Raw genomic sequence first — 19,825 nt, 5'->3', positions numbered from 1 at the left:
AGTTCAAGTATAGTTTTTCCTCCTTTTGAGGCTTACTTTTATGCTTTGTTACTTGGAATCAGAGCAACCTTTAGGGCTAATTTTCTCCTCTGCTGATACAATACCCTTCTTAGTTCTCTGCCTGACAACCCGTGAATTTGGAAGTTTTTCCACTTTGGCTGATGGAAACACAAACTATTTCTAGCCCTGTGTGAATTTCAAGGATTGTTCCTTCTAATCCTTTCAGGTTGTTCTTTCCCTGGCACTGTGTAGTTTCCTCCCACACATGCACTGATCAGTATTCAGCTGGAGCTTCAAGGGAGATCCTTAACAGATTTCCAGAGCTCTTTCTTTGTGCTGGTCTCTATTTTCTGGTACTCTGCCCTGCAGACTCTAGTCGCTGTGGCCTACCTAGGTACCGACTCCATCTCCTCAACCCAGAGAGACCACAGGGCTCTGCCTAGGTGACCCTCCTTGCTGTCTTGTGGGTACTCTCTCCAGGCAGCAACCGGGGGGCAATCAGAGGGTTCACCTTGTTTGTTCCTGTTCTTTCAGGGATTACTCACCTCTGCTCCTTGATGTCCAGCGTCTGAAAACGTTGCTTTATATATTTGATCAGATTTTTAGTTAAGACTGCTGGATAAATCCATTCCCTGTTACTCCATCTTGGCCAAGATCGCTTTCTCTTATTTAAAAGTTTTATTTATTTATTTATTTATTTATTTATTTATTTATTTTTTGTTACGTTCCTTTATTTTTGAGAGGCAGAGAGAGACAGAGCGCGAGTGGGGGAGGGGCAGAGAGAGAGGGAGACACAGAATCCGAAGCAGGCTCTGGGCTCTGAGTTGTCAGCACAGAGCCCAATGAGTGGCTCAAACTCACGAACCGCGAGATCATGACCTGAGCCGAAGTTGGACACTCAACCGACTGAGCCACCCAGGCGCCCCTGTCTTATTTAAAAATTTTAAAACAGTATTTAGATTTAACTGCTAAATTTTTAGATTTGTGATCAGGACAAATGTCTCTGGGGAGATGCCATTTAAAATGAAGAAGGATGCTAAGGAATAGAGCTAGTCATGTGAAGAATCAAAAGGAGGGCATTCTAGACAGAGGGAACAGCATATGTAATGGTCTCAGACAATAAATAGTTTGGTGGGTCATCAGAATAGACAGAAGACTGGCTGATGTTGCAGCAGTATGTCCACTCAGGTGGAGAAGGTGAGGTGCATGCCGAGGATGAAGTGGATCAGCAGGGATTTGGGCATGGCAGGGTCAAGGGTCTAAGCACTACTAAGTGTGTGGGTGATCGTTGAAAGATCTTTTTGAAAAGTGTCATGATATGGTTGACAGCTAAAAAAGATCAGTCTTGTTGCCATTTGGCGAATAGGTTCAAAGCAGCAAGAATGGGCATGGGGATACTAGTTAAGAGGTCCCTTAAGAAGTCCATGTGAGAGATGATGGTGATCTAGAACAGAAAAGAGACAGGAGAAGTGAAGGGGGAGGAGGATGGCTTCAAATTGCACTTTGGGGAAAAAAGAGCTAACTGACGGATCGGATGTCGACAACGCGAGAGAAAGGGAGGAACCCTAGGGTTTTGGCTTGAGTAACCCCGTGGCAGGTGGTGTCTTTTTCTAAGACAGCAAGAATTGGGGGAGGGAGGACAGTGCTAGTGCCAAAGAGGGTTTGATGCTCCTCATAATTTCTATTACTTGTCCTCTCCTTCTTTGATACAACTGATTTTTTAAAAACCTTACTTAAATAAAGTCCTTTGTAAATGGGACAGGTTTCCCCTCTTTCCAACCAGATTGACCTTCCCTTCCAGAAATTCTAGAGGGTGTTAGGTTTGGGTTGGGGTATTGCACGGCAGGGGGATCAAGATTTCAGTTATGGAGATGTTAATTTTGAAATGCCTCTTATCCATTCAAGTGGAGAAGTCAAGTAGGCATTTGGCTGTCTGCATCTGGGGTTCTGGGACAGAGACAAAATTTGGAAGCAATTTAGATTTAAAGATGGTATTTATATTCACAGAAATGGATTAGATCACCTAGGCTGGAAGAGAGGAAAAAACGATTCCAGGATGGAGTCCTGAATAACACCAGCATTCAGAAATCAGTTAGAAAAGAAAAACCTAGCAAAGGTGTACTAAAAAGGAATGTCTGAAGAAGTAAGGAGAAAACCAGGGAAACCAAGACAAAAGAGTATTTACAAGAGGAATTGCTTCATTTATTCAATGAATATCTATGAAAAGTCTGTACTCTTGTGGAGTACCAAGCTCAGTTTTAGGCCCAGTAACACCTTAAACAGAACAAAGCGTATAACAAAGCAAGGAATGCAGACCATGAAGAAATAAACAATCTTGTATATAATAAGAGGTCTGGACATATTACTAGACAACGAGTCCAATGAAGGAAAATAATGCAGGATAAGGGAATAGGGACTGATTGAAGGTCGACAAAGGCCCTATTTGAGGAAATGGAATTGAAGCAAACAATGGAAGGAAGTGAGGAAGCAAAGAGGATTCCAGGCAGAGGGAATACCAAGTGCATAGACCCTAAGGTGGGCACGTGTCGGCTGTGTGTAAAGAACAGCAAAGCAGTCTGTGGCTGCAGTGAAGGAAGCCATGGGAAAATCGAGAGGGTATTAGACAGGGAGTTGGGACAGAACCTTACAGGGCTTACGAGGCCACCGTAAAAACAGATTTCACCTATATCGGTGAGAAGCCACTGGGGAGTTGAATGACTTCTACTATTTTTTGAAAATATGAAATATGAAGCGATTGTAAGCCAAGCGAGTGTGATGAATGCACCAAGAACACACAGCATTTTGAGAAAAGGCCTTTCCTAATGCTACTTCTTCCCAGATGCCAGTTGAGGTTAAGGTCCTGACATTGTTCAGTGTGCATCTTCCAACTGATGCTGATAATAATAGTAATAGTAGCTGACGTTCACTGAAGGCTACTGTGTCAGACTGTCTCTTTTATTACATAATGGTTTGCCAAAGCAAAAAGAGGGATTTCCAAGTTCCCCATCATCTCTAGATTTTGCCTGAATGCATAACCATACTCTGGAATAGCTCAGTCTGAATTCTAGTTGATTCCTCTGCTTGCTCAGTCAGGTCATGCAAATTCTACCTTGTGTTTCCCTGCAGCGTCCCTCCCACTTGCTGTTTGCTTCCCATTTCTGCTACCCTGTAGCCTAGTTTTGATGCTTGTTCCTTTTTGGGCTCTTGCAATGAGCTCTCACATGGAAGAGGTTGTCTCTCTTCCCATCAACCCATCCTACACCCTGTGGCCAGAATAACTTGGCTGAAACACGGGTCTAATCTTGTTCTTCTGCCTAGAAATCCTTGTGTGGTCCACAGCCTGTGGAATTAAGCTCAGACCTGGGACCCTGGCTCCCCTTGGTCTGACCTCCACCTACCTTTCTAGCTCTGTTGCTGACTCTGCCCTTCGTGAAGCTATGTTCTGGACGGCAGATCCCACTCTCCTCTCTGCCTGTTGCTTGTGTATCTGCACTACCTCCTGCTCCATTTCTGCTTTTAGAAAGTCTGCCCAGGTCACGTTTTAAGACTTAGCTCAGGGGTTACCTTTCCTGGAAGAGATCTCTGACCAGCACTCCCAATGAGTAATTGACAGCTCTCTTTTGTTCCACCACCATACCTGGCATTGTCCTAATACAGGTCCTGTCACACCATCGCAGATAAAGACCATGTGTCTGTCTCTTCCTCACCCCAACGCACACACATGGCTGCATCTCAACTGTAAACTCTTTGACATAAGGAGCTGTGATTCATTCATCTTTAAATTCCTTTCATCCTAAATCTCTAGACAGCATAGTGTCTAGCATATAGTAACTGCTCAATAAATGTGTAGGGGCTAAAGGAAGGAATCAGGGGAGAGAGAAGAAAAGATGAAGAAAAGGGAAGAAGACCCTAAGAAGACCTAAAACGGTTTGTGATTAATTAGACAAAAATCCACTTTGATTATCTGCGTATAAGGCACTCACTCAGAATTGGGGTAGGAGCATGGGATTAACAGTTCTAGGAGAGAGCCTCAACCCAGAACTCCGACACATAGGTCAAGTCTGTTTTTTTAACACTAGCTTTTGAGAGTCCACAAATGACCCCTCTTTTGTTTGAGTTGTTTCCTTTCATGCTCAGTGTTCAGGTTCTCTTATTCTAGCTCCCTTCCCTGTCTGTCTTCTGGGGGTAAGGTCATTGGATGAGATACTTGTTCTGGCTCACTTCCCTCTCTCAGGTCCCACCTTTGACGTGTGCCAGGGGAGAAGGCCTCTAGGAGAATGCTTAGAGCTGAGAAGCAATCCTCTGGCTTAATCATCAAGACGTAGTGCCCAAGGCCCTGATAGAATACAGAAAGACATGCCTTCTATCATTCTCCCCACTTTGGGCTACAGAATGCTGATCGATCGATCACTGGAATCTGCTCTGTTGATCATTTTGGGGGCTGTGACTGTTGTTCTGGCCTCCACAGTGTGCTGACACTGAAACAAAAAGAGAAACAAAAGCAAAACCCAGAGAAAGGGCGCATGAAAGAGAAGCAAGCTTACTTCATCTTTGGCTCTGTAACTCGCAAAGAAATTATAGTCGAACTATCAGTCAGTAAAGGCTCCCAGGGCTTCAATTGCTCATAATTAACTTGATTAACTGCTCAGGATTGAGACAGAATGAGAGCAGGTGTGCATTTGGGGGCTTTGTAGCCGGCTAAAGATGCAGGCCTGACAAAACACCTGTCACTCCTTCTTTGTGCCTCTATCCTTCCTCCAGGGATGTCCCAGAAACGGAGTGCATTGTGGCACAGTTGTATCTTTCGTCCAGCAACTTTTTCTACGCTGCAGAAATATTAGAGGATATAGAAAGTTATGCAGAAGATACAAATGAATGACAATCCTACCCAGAGATAACCATGGTTAGTATTTTGTTGTTTCCATTGGCTCTTCTAAATGCATTTCCTATATTTGAGACCCTGCTGTAATACAATTTCATGTTCTGCTCTTTTTTTCTGTACATTGTCCTTGGATGGACCTCTGTGGGAAATCGTTATTGGAAAGCTAACTCAGGTGGAGGCCGCCCACTGTTGGTGAGGTTTGGCCTCAGGATGAGGCAGGCAGACACCATCTAAATATATATATATATATATATATATATATATATATATATATATATATATTTTTTTTTTTTTAGTATTGATTTTTGAGAGACAGAGAGACAGAGTGCGAGCGGGGGTGGGGGGGTGGGGGTGGGGAGCAGAGAGAGAGGGAGACACAGAATCTGAAGCAGGCTCCCGGCTCTGGGCTTTCAGCACGGAGCCCAAAATGGGGCTCACACCCATGAACAGTGAGATCATGACCTGAGCCGAAGTGGGAGGCTTAACCGACTGAGCCAACCAGGCACCCCGGGCAGACACCATCTAATTCGGCACCCTACACCCCTGAAGTTTGCCTTGAAGCCGGAGACAGCAGGCTCTTGGGTTAAATCTGCCTCAAGTACATAGAATTTTCAGCACATTTTCCCAATCTTTTACTTATTATATACTTACCACTGTTCTTGGCAGTACAGCTTTTTACATTTTTTGGCATCATGCACCCTACATTTGCATTTCCTTTCTTTATAGCATTTTCTTAATGAAACAATTTATTCCTCAATATGAAAGTGCTTCCAGATTGAAAACGTTTCTAGTTTCCAGTATAGGGTGCCTAGAATCTCCCCCCCCCCTTTTTTTTCGGTTCCTTGCTTCAATTTATATTTTTTAAAACTTACAATTCATTGAACGTTGGTTTGAAGACACGGGAGATGGGGAAGAAAACAAACCTAAAAGGTAGCACCAGGGCAGGAGAGCCTAACACAACTCAGATAAGAAACATGGTATCTATTTTGAAGTCACACCTCATAGATTCTTCCTGGAAGTCAAGATCAGAGAGGAGAAGTGAAATGTGATGTTATCTGTGTGCTTTAAAAAGACCTATGTTAAGCAGGATTCGTGTGCATGCATGCTTCCCCATGTGCCTGCAATGAAATCATGTTTTAAAGTGGATTCGGCTGCATTATATTTATAACCACGGGGTTGCTACCAGCTACCAGCATGTCTCCTTGTGGTGGTTCACTTCTCTTCGTGTCCTAATTCGGTTCTAAAGTGTGCAGCTTTAGCGGACTGGCGGTGTGCTAGTCCACTTAATGCTGGCTGTGGCTTCCTTCAAGTCCGGCTCTGGTCCCACACAGGTTTATATTCTGACGTGTTTGTTTCTGGTTGCAGCAGAAAGTTTGAAGTATAGGGGATTCAGACCCTGCCATGACGGTGAAAAATTAATCTGCACTGTCCTATCTGTCCTATCCTGTCTTATCTGGCCAGAGAAATGGACAGCTGGAGCTTAACCAGATCGGAATCTGGGGTTCATTTGCAAACATCAACTCAACAGCTACTCAGGGAAGCGAAAAAAGTAATTAGGTAGTACTTCTTAAACCTTAAGAGTTCGTCAGAAGCACTTGAAGAAGGCAGTTTAAGATGCAGATTTTCAGACTCCACCCAGAGTTTCTGATCTTAGTTTTTTATCAGAGCCAGAGCCAGAGGATCTGCATTTTAAGCAAACGCTTTAAAATTTTTTTAAAAAAATTTAATATTTATTTATTTGAGAGAGAGCGAGCGAGCTGGGAAGGGACAGAGAGAGGGAGACACAGAATCCAAAGCAAGCTCCAGGCTCTGAGTTGTCAGCACAGAGCCCTTCGTGGGGCTCGAACTCACGAGCTGCGAGATCATGACCAGAGCCGAAGTGGGACGCTCAACCGACTAAGCCACCCAGGTACCCCTTAAGCAAACACTTCAATGTGATTCTGATGCTGAAAATTCAAAAACCACACTTGGCAGAGCACCAGGATTCTGAGGTTATGCCCCTCTACCACCAACAATACGGTAAAATCATACCGTCCTTCTGCCTTCTTTCCGCTGGCCATCCCTTAGGCTCCCTGTTTTGAAACATTGGGTGTTCCCTCAACGTTTCTCTTAACCCTCCATCAGGTTGCTAATAACTTGCACGTTTGGGAGGGATGCACATTGTGACTTAATCCAGTTTAACCCCTCCTTAGAGATGGCTCGGAGCCCCACCCATTCAGGCTGATGAGGGCTCCACCAACTGTTACTCTAGCTGGAAGGTAGAAGTGTAGACTGCTACACACAGAACAAATTCCCAGGATGGTGGACGAGGCCCCTGTGTTCTATGACTTGCTCTGGCGCAAGCTCTCCCCCAAGTCCCCTGAAATCTTGTTGATTTGAGCACACACTCGAAGCTCACTTCTTCATTGGGCATTCACTTTCCACTTCCTGTGCACATGCAGGTTCTCTTTGCTTAGTCAGACTCTTAAAAGTTGTCCAAGTTGTGCATAAACTTCTGTTGTTCTGTACGCTTAGACACTAAACACTGTGCAAACTCTTCTGTGCACTGTGTGCACCTGCCCGTGCACACACACAGTCACGCATACAGTAAATGGCAGAGCGTACTACAAACGCATGGTCATATCAGCTCAGGTGTCCTCCCTAAGTCACTATAGCCCTGGAGACAGGGGTCTTGGCATCCAGGTGCCTGCAGTGACTGGTCTACATGACAACCTCCCCCAGTCACTCCTTAGATGTTATCTATTGTTCTGGAAGACTCCAAAGAAATCATTAACTCCTTGACCTTTACAAGGAGCATATACATGAGCTGAACTATAAAGCACGTGTGTGGTGGGGGTGATGCAGGCGGTAGTAGGAATAAAAATAGGAAAAGGAGCAGAACCGGTCCTTCCTGGGTCCCTTCAGTTTCCCCATCTCAATAAGAAGGGAACTCAGATCTCAGGCAGTCAGGAAAGATCAGTGTCCAGAGACCTTTCTCCCCATTTCTAATGTTCACATCTCACCCCTGTTTCACATATACATTCATTCTTAAGTGTGTAATCTTTCTCTCCAGGAACTCCCCTCAAGCTCAGAACCACTCTGTTTCAGAGGCAATTTTATACCTGCCTTGTCTCCTTTCCTCTGCCCAGAATTCCCTACCCTGCCCCCTTTCCACTACCAATCCCGGAACAGTTCAAATCTTGCCCATTCTGCAAATGCCAGTGGAGATGTGACCCCTTCTTTCTTGCGGTGCCCCTCCAACCCCCTAAATTGCTCCTTCCATTATGTTCCTAGGGCACTTTGCCTAGGTCTCCATTATCACCTTTGCTTTGTTTTACTACCACTATGTCTTAGGCGTTTAATGGCCTGACCTTCCCTCTCCTGGACCCAACCGGAAGCTCTTTAACTGCAGGAAGTCGGTCTTATTTATCTTGTAGCCTCGGTTCTTAGTACACAGTAGAGGCTTAATACATTTTTGTTAAGCAAAGCAGAAGTTTCTTCTCACTTGTCTCTCAACACGTACGTTCAGACACTTTTCCTATGCACATGCGACAGACCCACTTAAAAAGTGGAAATCGGGGCTCCTGGGTGGCGCAGTCGGTTAAGCGTCCGACTTCAGCCAGGTCACGATCTCGCGGTCCGTGAGTTCGAGCCCCTTGTCAGGCTCCGGGCTGATGGCTCAGAGCCTGGAGCCTGTTTCCCATTCTGTGTCTCCCTCTCTCTCTGCCCCTCCCCCGTTCATGCTCTGTCTCTCTCTGTCCCAAAAATAAATAAACGTTGAAAAAAAAATAAAAATAAAAAGTGGAAATCAAGGCGCCTGGGTGGCACACTGGGTGAAGCCTCTGACTTTGGCTCAGGTCAGGCTCTTAGAGCTCACGAGTTGGAGATCCACATCCGGCTCTGAGCTGACAGCTGAGAGCCTGGAGCCGGCTTCCGATTCTGTGTGTCTTTCTCTCCCCCTCCCCCACTAGTGCTGTTTCTCTCTCTCTCTCTCCCTCTCTCTCTCACATTTTTTTTTTTTTTAAGAAATAATCCATGTGAATGCATTCAGCAAACTGTACCGTTTGGACAAATGCATTTGATCTTAGCCAAAAGGCCGGGAAGCGATTAAGCGTTGGACACATGTAAGCGGTTACAATGGTTTATTTCTCTCCAGTTTTCCCTATTTTCTGTTAAAGAGCTCTATGCCGTCGGTATGCCTCACAACGTTTTCACAGGAGAAAGTTGCAGCGTAGGTCTCCCTGCTACCTTTCCCGATGCTGGAGAGTCTCTGGTTTCCTTGAACGGCCTCCTGGAAGCAGACGGAGGGACGGGATGCAGCAGAAGCAGACACCCTTGCCCAGAGAACTTGCTAGGAGGAGTCCCGCGACAAGTTATGCCAAGTCCCCGCAGGTCCCCCCTCCCGCGTCTGTCCCTCCCCCGGTGCAGGCTGGCCACAGACACCTGCGTCTCCTGACTCCCCCTCCCAGAACCCCCACTCCGTCGGGGCTCGGGTTCCCGGACGTGGGCCTCCCTGGGAGGAGCAGCGCCCGCGGCCCCCGGCTCTTCCCAGCACCCTCTCCCCCAGCGTACTTTGTTACTCGGCGCGACCTCGGGGCCGGCACGTGACCCAGAAACTTCGGAAGCCCCGGGGCGGCGGGCGGCGGGGCGGAGGCGGCGGCGGCGGCCGAGCTCCCCCGCGCGGCCGGCTCTGCGGCGGGGAGGCGCTCGCCCCGCGCCGCGCTCGCTGCCTGGGCGTGCGGGAGCGCCGCCGGGAGCCGCGCCGAGCCGAGCCGGGGAGCCCGCGGCAGCGCGCGTTCGGCAGGCGGCGCGGCGGGCCGGGCGGGCGGGCGGCGGCGCCCAGGGACGCCGGGGGCCCGCTCACGCGCGCGGCCGCAGCCCCGCCGCTGCCGCTGCCGCCTGGTCACCCCGAGCCTTGCGCTGCTGCCCTTCCCCACTTTGCCCGCTCCTTCATCTGAATGGGAAGTTGGGGAACATGGACGGGGTCGTGCTGGCGTGGATCGCTGTCTTCTGGCTAACAGGTAGGAGTCGTTTTCTCCCCAGGCGAATAACTTTATGTATATTCCCTCGGTGCTTCGGTTCCCACCCCACCCCACCCCCATTCCCCCCCTGGCTGGGCTTAAAGCTGCTTAGCAGGCCGGCGGTAAGTGGGGGAGGGGGCTGTGTGTGTGTGTGTGTGTGTGTGTGTGTGTGTGTGTGTTAGAATGATGGAGGAGGCGGGGAGAATCCCGATTACAAGTGAGACGGATCGAGATGCAGGTGTTTGACTCATTAGGATTTTTTTTTTTCTTGTGCATTTCCTTTTCCACACAACGGTTCTCTCTTGGTCTTATCCCGAGTTTGTAATGCTGTGGGTCCTGGGAAGAGCCTGGCTAGGAAGAAAGCAAGCTCGGGGGAGACCGATTAATTAACAGAACTGGTCTTCTGGAGGTGAGGGGTAGAGGAGTGTCTCTTGAATTCCTTCCCTAGAGAAGCCGGGAGAGTCAGCAGCGTTCTCTCTGTGGCTCTGGGGGTGCAGTGGGGCGCATGAGGAAGGAGATGGGGACGGAGGCTTGATTGGTTGTGGAGTTTAGGGCCCTTCTCTCTCTCTCTCTCTCTCTCTCTCTCTCTCTCTCTCTCTCTCTCTCGCTTGGTACAATTTGGGGAGTGGTCTCACAGTGGAGAAGAAAGAGCCTTCTTCCCCCCAATAAACAGGCCCCAATAAAGATGAATTGCAGAGATATTCAGAGGGTAGAGCTTCTCCTCAGCATTAAAGTCACTTCCTCTAGCTGGGTCCTCTGTGTTTCCCCCTGCCTTTCAGGGAACTTTCTCCCCACCCCCCTGGGGTCTGGAGAGGCTCAGGTTCCTAGCACGTTGTCTCCCACGAAGATCCTGCAAGGTTAAGGGGCCGGTGGCTAGCCCTGAGAGATTCACAAAGTAGCCTTGCTTGGGTGGGGGGTGGGGATGGGTAGGAAGGTTCAGGTAGTTTGGAAGCGGTTGAGACCAAGATTCCAAGCAAGGTGGAGATGGACTGATGGAGGAAAGGAATAAGAGATCAGAAAGGTTGTGAGGACTGGATGCGGGCAGTGAAGGGCAGGGGAGAAAACAGAAAATAGCACCCCCCTCCCCAAAAAAGAAGAAGTTCTGTTCCCTCTGGGGGCACCACTCAGAAGATTTGGAAAAATCAAGTCAATAGGGTAAGGGGAACAAGTTTAAAATATCCAAGGCAAATCATTGGAAGAGGATTAAATGTATTTAAGAAGAAAATCGAGAACTCCTTTTCCCTTCGCTGTAGACTAAGATTACTGATTGCCTCAATTTTTTTTCCCTGTTCCAAACGAAGGGCCCCTAACACTGGCTCTGCCCCCTGCTGGCTTTACGTTTGGGGGAGCAGGGCACGCCAGCAGAGTTAGCCTCTTCTCTTGGCTGTTCTGAGTTCATCCCTCCCACATTATTCAAATATGAATCATCTCTGATTTCAGGGTTTGGCTGAGCCATGTCTCCCCACTCCCCTGGCCTCCAGTGCCTTCCACCTCCACCCTCACTGATTCTGAATGTCCTTAATTTGCCTCTACTTCTACGTTATCATACTGGAAGGAACTTGGGCCTGGAGCCTGTATCACCACCTCCCCAAGGTCAGCTAGGTATCCTGGGGTGGGGGTGGGGGTGCTCTGAGTCAGAGATGCTCTTGCAGATACCCAGGGATGTGCCCGAGAAAAGCACTCTAGGGATTGGCAGGGAGTGGGAGCAGAAGGCGAACATATATCCAGGCCTTGCTAGATGGCCGACAGCTTTTTATGAGATGGAGTCATATCACCGGAAGGGGTCACAGGCCGTCTAGTTCAGCCCTCTCAGTTTACAGGAATGGAGGTCCAGAGAGGTGACAGGCACACAGCAAATTTGTGATGCAGCAGGGACTAGAACCCAGTTCTCCAAGCCTCGGGCCAGTCCTATTTGCACTCTCCTAAGCTGCTGCCTCTCTGGTGTTTCTGTTTGTTCGGTTGGTGGTGGTGGTTGCTGTAGGATGTTTTGTTTTGTGTTTATTTTGAGGGGAGTTGCTGCTTTGTCCATGCCTTCTTTGCTCTGTACCTGGGGAGGCCGCCACCCGCCAGGAGGCAGGCAACAGGTTAGTTGTTAGGGCCATCTCAGCTGTCAGATGGCTGGGCGGCTGTGCTCTGCACGGGAGGCTGGCTCTGGAGATCCCGTGGACCCCGCAGGCGTCCCCGGATCCCAGCTTCTGCTTCCCCGTCATCCCCTCAGGCTGTCAGTTGTGCCTCTGGACCGGCTGCCTCTCAGCCTCAGCAAAGCAGAGGAGCTAAGGATGCAGGCTGGGGAGGGGGGAAGCCAAGGATGAGACGGGGATTCAGACTCATCGTTCACAGAGAAGCCAGGAGAGGAAAGGTGAGAAATCTCGGTCCAGCCCAATCAATGAATTTTCTCTTAAGGGGGTGGTACAAAGGGAGGGAGAAAGGAAAGGACAGATTAAAAATGAGTCAGAGAGCATAGGGAAAAACACATTCATTCTCCTCTCCCTCCCTTTCTCCTCCCCCACTTTCTCTTCCCTCCCTCCCTCCCTCCTCCCCTGTTTCTTTTAATGCAGGCTGAGCAATTTCTAATCAACACTTTAGTTTTTTTTCCCCTCAGTCTCTAGCAGCTCCTTCCTTGTCTTTCATTGCTGAAATTCTGCTGTATATTTAGCCTCATGATTTCTTATTGTCATTGCGATGCCGCTTCCTGTAATAGATTGTTGTTGTTGTTTTGAACCAAACGCAATGCTTATCAGCTGTTATTCTAGCAACAGGTGCCATCTAGCAGTAGGACCTGAAGGAGGGTTCACTCGGTCTTTGTTCCTGAATGTGGATGGTGGCGTTTTCCTCCTTTCCTGGCAGCAGAAGCTGTGAGAAACGCTGGCGCCGTGTCCACTCCGCGAACACACTCCCATGCGGGGAGCGGGCGACGGGTTTTCCTGGAGGCTTCTGCGCCTCCCTGTGATGAAGGTTGCTCGCTCTATTAGCATTTCTTTTGGTTGCCTTCTGGCTTTACTCGTTCATTCATTCATTCATTCATTCATTCATTCCTTCATTCCTTCATTCCTTCAGCCATCCTCCAGGCACGGTTTCCTGTGCTTTGTAAGGGTTCCAATAGGTGCTGAGGATGAAGAGAGAAAAGACACAGTCCTTGTCCTCAAAGAGTAGTCAGTCTGGTCGGTGACTCAAGCGAGCTCTCCGGTGATGTTGATGTCGAAGCAGAAGGTCCCCTGGTGAGAACCGTGGCCACGCGGGCGCGAGGGGAGCGTGGCAGAGGCACACCCAAGCCGCACCTGAAGTGGATCCGACGGCGGAGGCCTGGAATGAACTCCCAGAAGAGGTGGTGGCCGCGGGGAGACACGTGTTCCCGCATGTCAGTCAGCTGCGGAGCTCCGGCCACGTGCGGGCGCCGCGCCGGGGTTACGAAAATGAATGAGACACAGCCCTGCCTTCCAGCACCCGCCGGCGGGTGGCCGGACACGGTTATGGAGTAGCCTGTGCCAAAGCAGTAATGGAGCTCTGCACCCAGTGCTGTGGGGGTGCTTCCAGGCGGCTCCTAGCCCAGCCTGGCGGGGGCCGGAGACATCCAGGAGCGGTTGTTACCTGGTGTGGTTGGCGTTCAGGCAGATACCTGGTGCCTTTTTTAGGAGAGGCTTGGATACGGAGAGTTAAGGCGGGGATTAGCCCTGGAGAAGGAAGAGTGGCTTCCGGAGACTGCTGACCCCTCCGCTTCCATGATCTCCTTTCCTGTCCTGCACTCCTTTCGGTTTCTCTCCCTCCTCTGTTCTCCTTTCTCCTGGGGAAGAGACCTTGCTCTTACCAGAGCATCTTCTTTCAAACTCCTTATCACAGCTCTCCCCACTCCCCTCCATCCCCCCCCGCCAGATGCTGCCCTCTGGACCAGAACAGGGCGGCTTGTTTGGGTATCACGCTCTTTAGATTTTACACTCACGTGACTCTGTGGGTTGGCGGGTTTTTGCAGACTTGGAATTGTTAGTACTCGTAGTCTTGGTGCAAGTACTTGGTGCTCAGTACATTGTTCATAGTTTTGGTACCAGGACTTGGTTGGCGGATGGAACCTTGACCTGGAAGTTAAGGATTGGGTTCCAGTCCTGCCTGCTCCACAGATTGACTATGTAAACCGTGGGATCTGGGTCTCATAACCTGGTGAATGAGATGACTTCTGAGGTCACTTTCAGCTCTAAGATCCTATGATGTAGAATCTTTTCTCCATGTAACTTTGATGAGTCGGAAGTCACAACTGAAGAGTGACAGGTCCAGCCTTCCTTTTGTAATTCACCCAGGGAAGAGCCACCAGCGAGCTCCAGTTTCTTCAGCCTTTCCCTGATCACGAATGATTGGAATGAAAGACACCAGCCCGGGGAGGGAGAGCTCTTGCTAGGATTTTCAGAGAAACGGATGGGGTAGCACCCAGTGCTTGGTGGATAGGAGAGGGTCCACTCTGAACTCTTAAATGTGGTCAGATTGGGAACTGGCAAAGCAAGCCAAGCACTGTGGACCAGGTGGGATGAATCCTGCTAGAGCCAATATGGCCCTAGAATGTCCCCTCTAGTCTCAACTTTCTGTTCCAGGACCCACTCACCTCCTCACTTCTTTCGACATTTTAGCTTTTATGCCTCCTTTTCTCCAATCAGGAATATAAAGAGAGGTATAATGTGATGGTTGTTCTTGTTTATTTACACGCCATCTTGCTTTTCGGTATGTTAAATGGCTTTCATATACATTATGCCTTTCGATCATTCTAAGTAAGAATGGCTGATATTACCTGCCTCTACTTAAGAAGACAAAGACTCAGAGAGAATAAGTGACTTGTCCAAGTCCGTGGTATCTTATTGATCCAAAAAATAAGAAACAGTGACACTGACTTGATACGACTTGGTTGTTTCAAGTGCCTGAATCCAAGTGAAACATTCTTTTCTGCTTACAGTGGGTCGGAGTAGAACTCTTGATTTAAGTGAACATACGTGGGGTCTGTTATGGGGCACTGGGTAGTGAGGCTCAGAGATCATGGAACTCAAGGAAATATGGCAGGGACTAGTGATAAAGAAAGCATTTAGCTTTTCCACTTCAATTCTAAGATCTAAAGTAAGTGAGAAGTGCTCCAGTGAGGCCCAGAGAGTAGAGGATGTGACCCAGGGACAGCAGATAACTGCTGGTATATCAGAGCCCATCCGGGACTAGGGGCTGGGGCTCTGCACCCGGGAGCCGCACAGGATGTAGCTGGGGCGTGTGTACAGTTGAAATTTTGGTCTTCAAGATAGTTTTTGGCTCTCTGAAAGTGAAAGAAGGCATTTTGGGTGACTAGTGTTCTTTATGGGCCAAGAAACAAAGAAGAAGTCAGAAGAACATGCTGCTTCCTGTTCTCCTGCAGTGTCTGCAGTCCTGCGGAAAGTGGTGCCCCGCATCAGGAGTAGGTAGAACCCGCATTCAGCTGGGATCCTGCATCGTCACTCCTCCATGCCCTCGGCTCATCAGGAGGCAGACCCAGAGGCAGTGCAGGGAGAGGGATTAGATTCAAACTGACCTGGATTTGAATACCAGCTTAAGATTTTACCTTATTTTCTTTGGCTTGAAAGTGGGAAATTAACTTCCGTTATAGGGCTGTTGTGATGATTAAAATGGAGTTATGTAAAACTCCCAGCACAATGCGTGGTACACAGTAGGTCCTCAATTACTAATTATGAACCCCAAATAGGCCTATCAGCCAGCATTTTGATACAGCAGGGAGCAACCTCCAAATCTCAGTAGCTCGTACGAGCAGACATTTGCCCCTGCTCATATTACACGGGAGCTGAAGTCAGCTACGCATTGGCTAGAATTGGTGGACTTGGCTCAGTTCCAAATGTCTTCTTGTTCCAAGACCCGGGATGAAGAAGCAGCCACTAGCTGGGCCTGCCGTTGTCATGGTGGAGGGCTCAAGAGGGTAGGGGGAGGGCCTAGAGTGACCAGAGCCAAAGCATGCATCTGCCCTTTAAGTTTCTGCTTGGACGTGTCTCATGGCCTTACGTGTCTTACGTACTTACATTCCGTTGGCCAACGCAAGTCCTTGGAAAAGCCCATGGTTTTTGAAGTGGTACCCTGCCTACAGGGAACAATGCAAGAGTCCAGAGGGAAAACGAATTGGGAATAATAAATAAGACGATCTATTAACTGGGGTAAATCATTCAGCAAATGTGTCGAGCACCTACAATGTAGCAGAGTCTTTAAAAGGCTGCAGGAGAGAGTTTGTCATTTCATGGCAGGGACCACTGAATAGGAAATTCTTAGGCAATGCGATGTCATCCTCTCGGGTACTGTGACTACAGTGAGAGCAAGAGGAGACTCCTAGAAGAAGTGATAGCCGAGCAAGTTTGGAGGGATAAGGAAGAAGTACTAGGGGAAAAGTGGGATGGGAGAAGGGGAACTTGCAGAGGGAACAGCCATGTGCAAAAAAGACAAGAAGCAGGGAGGACCTGATGCTGAAAATTACAAACATTCCAGTGTGGTCGGGGAATTTGGTGCCGCAGGAGGGATGAAGGAGAACGGCCCCCTCTGAAACGGGGCCAGTTGTCCCTTCTACTCCTGAAGTGGCCGGAAGGAGTCGTTAAAAGGGTCAGAGCAAGGGAGTGCCCCAAACGGGACGTACATTTTAGAAATACCATTTGGACCTCAGTGCGGAGAATGGGTTAGTCGCAGAGGGGGTTAGTCACAGAGTGACTAGGCACGGAGGAGTGGCGGTGGCGTGGTTGGATGTGCAGGGTGAAGGGGCAGGAGTGTCAAAGATGGCCTTCAGGTGTGTGGCTTGGCATCGCTGGGGATGCCATTTGTGGGCCTGAACTAACACAGGAGGAGAAACATGTCAGGGAGGGAGATAAAGTTTCACTATTTTGCATTTCATTAGAGTAGAGCCTAAGCTGCCCTAACAAAGAGCCTCTAAAATATAATAACTCACACAGAATAATTCCTTTCTCTCCCCTGTAATAATCCAGGCCCAGTGGGGGTGAATTTGCCATTCCCCACATGTAGCTGCCAAGACCGCTCCGGTGACCGGCATTCTCAGCCAGTTGGAGCAAGGAAAGCAGAGGGCCAGGCAGGCAGCTCGTCTTTAGAAAGGTAACCCAGAACTTGCACATGTCACTTCTCCTCATCTACCTTCATCCCGAACATACGGCCACATTAGCCACAGAGAAGCCAGGAAACATAGTATTTGGCTGGCTTGGCTGGCTAGATTAAGCCCTGAGAAATCCCATGACTGACGGAGGGGGACCCTGAGTGTCTCCCTCTATGGAGTGACAAGTCGGAGGTGCTTGTGTAACATCCACATGGAGAATGAGGTTGTGTCTTTGGGTCTGGAGCTCAGGTGAGAGTCTAGACACCGAAATACAGACAACGAGGTGGCATAGGTTGTTCAGAACTTTCTTATAGGAGTTTTCTCTGTCCAAATGGCCGGCCCATCTCAGAAATCTGACCCACCCAAATGAACCAGGACACTTTCCAAAGTACCTGTGCCTTGCAGGCTAGGGACTGACCTCTTTTAGTGCAGCTTTGGTCCTGCTGGAACAGCAGGTAGGCCAGCTAGACATTACCCAGGAGCTCATTTCAGATCTCTGGAAGACAAGGCAAATCGGACAGAAAAGAGATATGCTTCTGGCTCTCATCTGCACAGTGGCGGCCGAGAATGGGAAAGCATGGCTCAGTTGGACACAGAGAACGTACGCTTAATGAATGGCAAGTTCTGTGTGCACAAGTACAGCGTTATTGGCAGCAGATAATAAGCAGGCCGTGAGCAAAGCCTACCTGAGCCAGGGCAGCACTGGCATTCACCATAACCCCGTGGAAGACGGGGAGCTATTGCTGCCTTTGAGGACTACCAGGGAGAAAATAGACAAGAATGCTGTCACATTTTTAAAGTATCCAAATGGCACATCTGGTCACCCTAACACTGAAGTGGATCAAGCAATCAGGTGTCGTGAGAGCAAACAAGAGAAACTGGTCCTGGCCAATTGAGGCAGGAAAGGAGTTAGAAGGAAGCTGATTAACTTGCAGAACCCGTGGGAAAGCTGCATAATTGGGCTTAGATATTAGGCAAATACCAAGGGAATGTCTGCTATTCTTTGTAAAGCCTTTTTATTTTGTTTTTTAACCCAAGTACATCAGGAAGATGATGGATTGTTCCTATTTTTTTAGGGGAAAAAAAAAGACCCAAGCTGACTTGTCTTTTCCTTTAAACCTTGAGCCTGCAGGGCAGCATTTCTCCAAATACTTTGCTCCCATCCTGACAATGCCACCGAGGGATGGACAAGCTTTATTTCCTCTTCTGGACTATGGACCAAACCTAGAGGAGATGCGTGGATACTTCGTACTCATCTCCTACACTTAGGAAACCCGCCCGTGGCAGGCAGTATCTTAAGAAATTGGGACGATATGTTGAAAGTGTGCAGGCAAAAGATAAATTTCTTAAATAAGATCTAACGTGAAGGCAGGAGAAGGAAGATTTGTACTGTCATACGGAATGCAGCAAAACCTTAGGAGTCTGACGGCCAAGGTATGCTGGGGAACGGGTGATTCTGAGGTCAGAATCCCACTTCTGGAACTTCAAGGACGGATGAGCTTTATACGAAATTTCTAAAGATGAAAATCCCTACAATGATGATTGTCCGTGACCTTCAGCAGCAATCTTTGTTTCTCCAAAAGGGGACTGTGCTTCTTGAGCTGCCTCCCAAAGATGCTGGCAGGAATAGCTTACCAACTAACTAGTGGGGAAAAGGAACTTGCTTTGGAAAAAAATGAAATGGCTAAAATAAGAACAGCTTTGCTTTAGATACTGCTTTTGTTATTCTCGCAAGAACACAGTTTGTCATGTATGGAATCCTTCCCTTTCCATGAGAATTGGGGCAGGACCTTGTTTGGCCGCATGAAGGGAGGCATTGTCTTTACTTGGAGCTGATCTTCCCTGGCCTAGTGACTAGCTGAGGTGGGGGCTGCTCTCCGAGCTGTCGCGCATCACTCTACTTTTAGGCAGCTTTTCTAGTTATTGGCCAGAATCCATTCTCTGTGCTGGGGGTAAGTCACTCCTTCATTTATTCTGTCATCCATTGATTCATTCCGCGTTGTGTGAGCTTTAGCCACATTCTATGGCTTTGCTACATACTGGGGATACAGGGTCAACCAAATCCTGGTTCCTGCCCCCAGGGACCCTAGAGTTAGAAATGAAGTTTGTATTGAATTTCTCAAGATCAGGGACTGGTCTTTCAAATCAATTTTCCCAGAACTTAACAGAGTGTTTGAAAACAGACTTTTGATTGAATTTGAGTTTGATAGGCAAGAGGAGTTTCTCTGTTGATCAGGGGCGCAGTGACAACTGCCAGCACGGTCTGGTGGTCTAAGAATGAAGATTCCCTCCTCTGCAAATGTAGAAAAACACATAATCTCCAATCCCCACCTTTGATCCTCGGTGTGCTGTCTATTTGCTGCTCTCAGTCAGGAATCCTAAATTTTACTGATGCCTTCTTTAATTTTTTTTTTTCCAACGTTTATTTATTTTTGGGACAGAGAGAGACAGAGCATGAACGGGGGAGGGGCAGAGAGAGAGGGAGACACAGAATCGGAAACAGGCTCCAGGCTCCGAGCCGTCAGCCCAGAGCTTGACGTGGGGCTCGAACTCATGGACCGCGAGATCGTGACCTGAGCTGAAGTCGGACGCTTAACCGACTGCGCCACCCAGGCGCCCCAACTGATGCCTTCTATAAAGGATGATTCCTTACCTTACTTCACTTCTTTTGCTATCTTTTGCTATCTTCCCTAACCTTTTCTCTCCAGTGTTCTGAAATACTTGCTTTCGTTTGTAGGCTGAAACACAGATTCTTTCCTTGCCTCTATAAATCTCTTTATCAGACACTGAAACAGCAGTCCCTTATGGTGTCGCCAGGGCCTGGACTCGGAGGCCCATCTTTCCCAT

At 48.5% G+C, this 19,825-nt stretch overlaps 1 protein-coding gene and 2 long non-coding RNA genes across 11 annotated transcripts in view; 1 reads left to right on the top strand and 2 right to left on the bottom strand.

The window, feature by feature from the left end:
• Window positions 1–1,010: 1,010 nt before the first annotated feature.
• Window positions 1,011–7,350, bottom strand: LOC111558392. The gene is made up of 3 exons (XR_002739264.2): window positions 6,914–7,350; window positions 5,755–5,894; window positions 1,011–4,478 (listed from the first exon to the last, which is right to left on the bottom strand). It is a non-coding gene; the product is annotated as an uncharacterized LOC111558392 (long non-coding RNA).
• ILDR2 (immunoglobulin like domain containing receptor 2) overlaps window positions 4,810–19,825 on the top strand; it is a 69,921-nt gene continuing 54,905 nt past the window's right edge. For 2 of the 9 annotated variants that reach the window (XM_045049429.1, XM_045049428.1), the window contains exon 1: window positions 11,322–11,475. In XM_045049429.1, the coding sequence (XP_044905364.1) occupies window positions 11,337–11,475 (139 nt within the window). In that variant the 5' untranslated portion in view covers window positions 11,322–11,336. Of the gene's footprint in view, window positions 4,904–9,318; window positions 9,883–10,176; window positions 10,292–11,033; window positions 11,476–12,080; window positions 12,242–16,847; window positions 16,981–19,825 lie in introns of those variants that run through there. The other 7 variants (XM_045049430.1, XM_023248048.2, XM_045049434.1 and 4 more) reach the window with 7 other exon arrangements.
• LOC123382936 lies at window positions 8,987–9,566 on the bottom strand. The gene is made up of 2 exons (XR_006592124.1): window positions 9,434–9,566; window positions 8,987–9,152 (listed from the first exon to the last, which is right to left on the bottom strand). It is a non-coding gene; the product is annotated as an uncharacterized LOC123382936 (long non-coding RNA).

This window comes from Felis catus, chromosome F1 (assembly GCF_018350175.1).
Source record: "Felis catus isolate Fca126 chromosome F1, F.catus_Fca126_mat1.0, whole genome shotgun sequence".
Lineage (NCBI taxonomy): Eukaryota > Metazoa > Chordata > Mammalia > Carnivora > Felidae > Felis > Felis catus.
The sequence above is the reverse complement of the archived record's forward strand: the minus strand, read 5'-3'. Positions and strand labels throughout refer to the sequence as shown.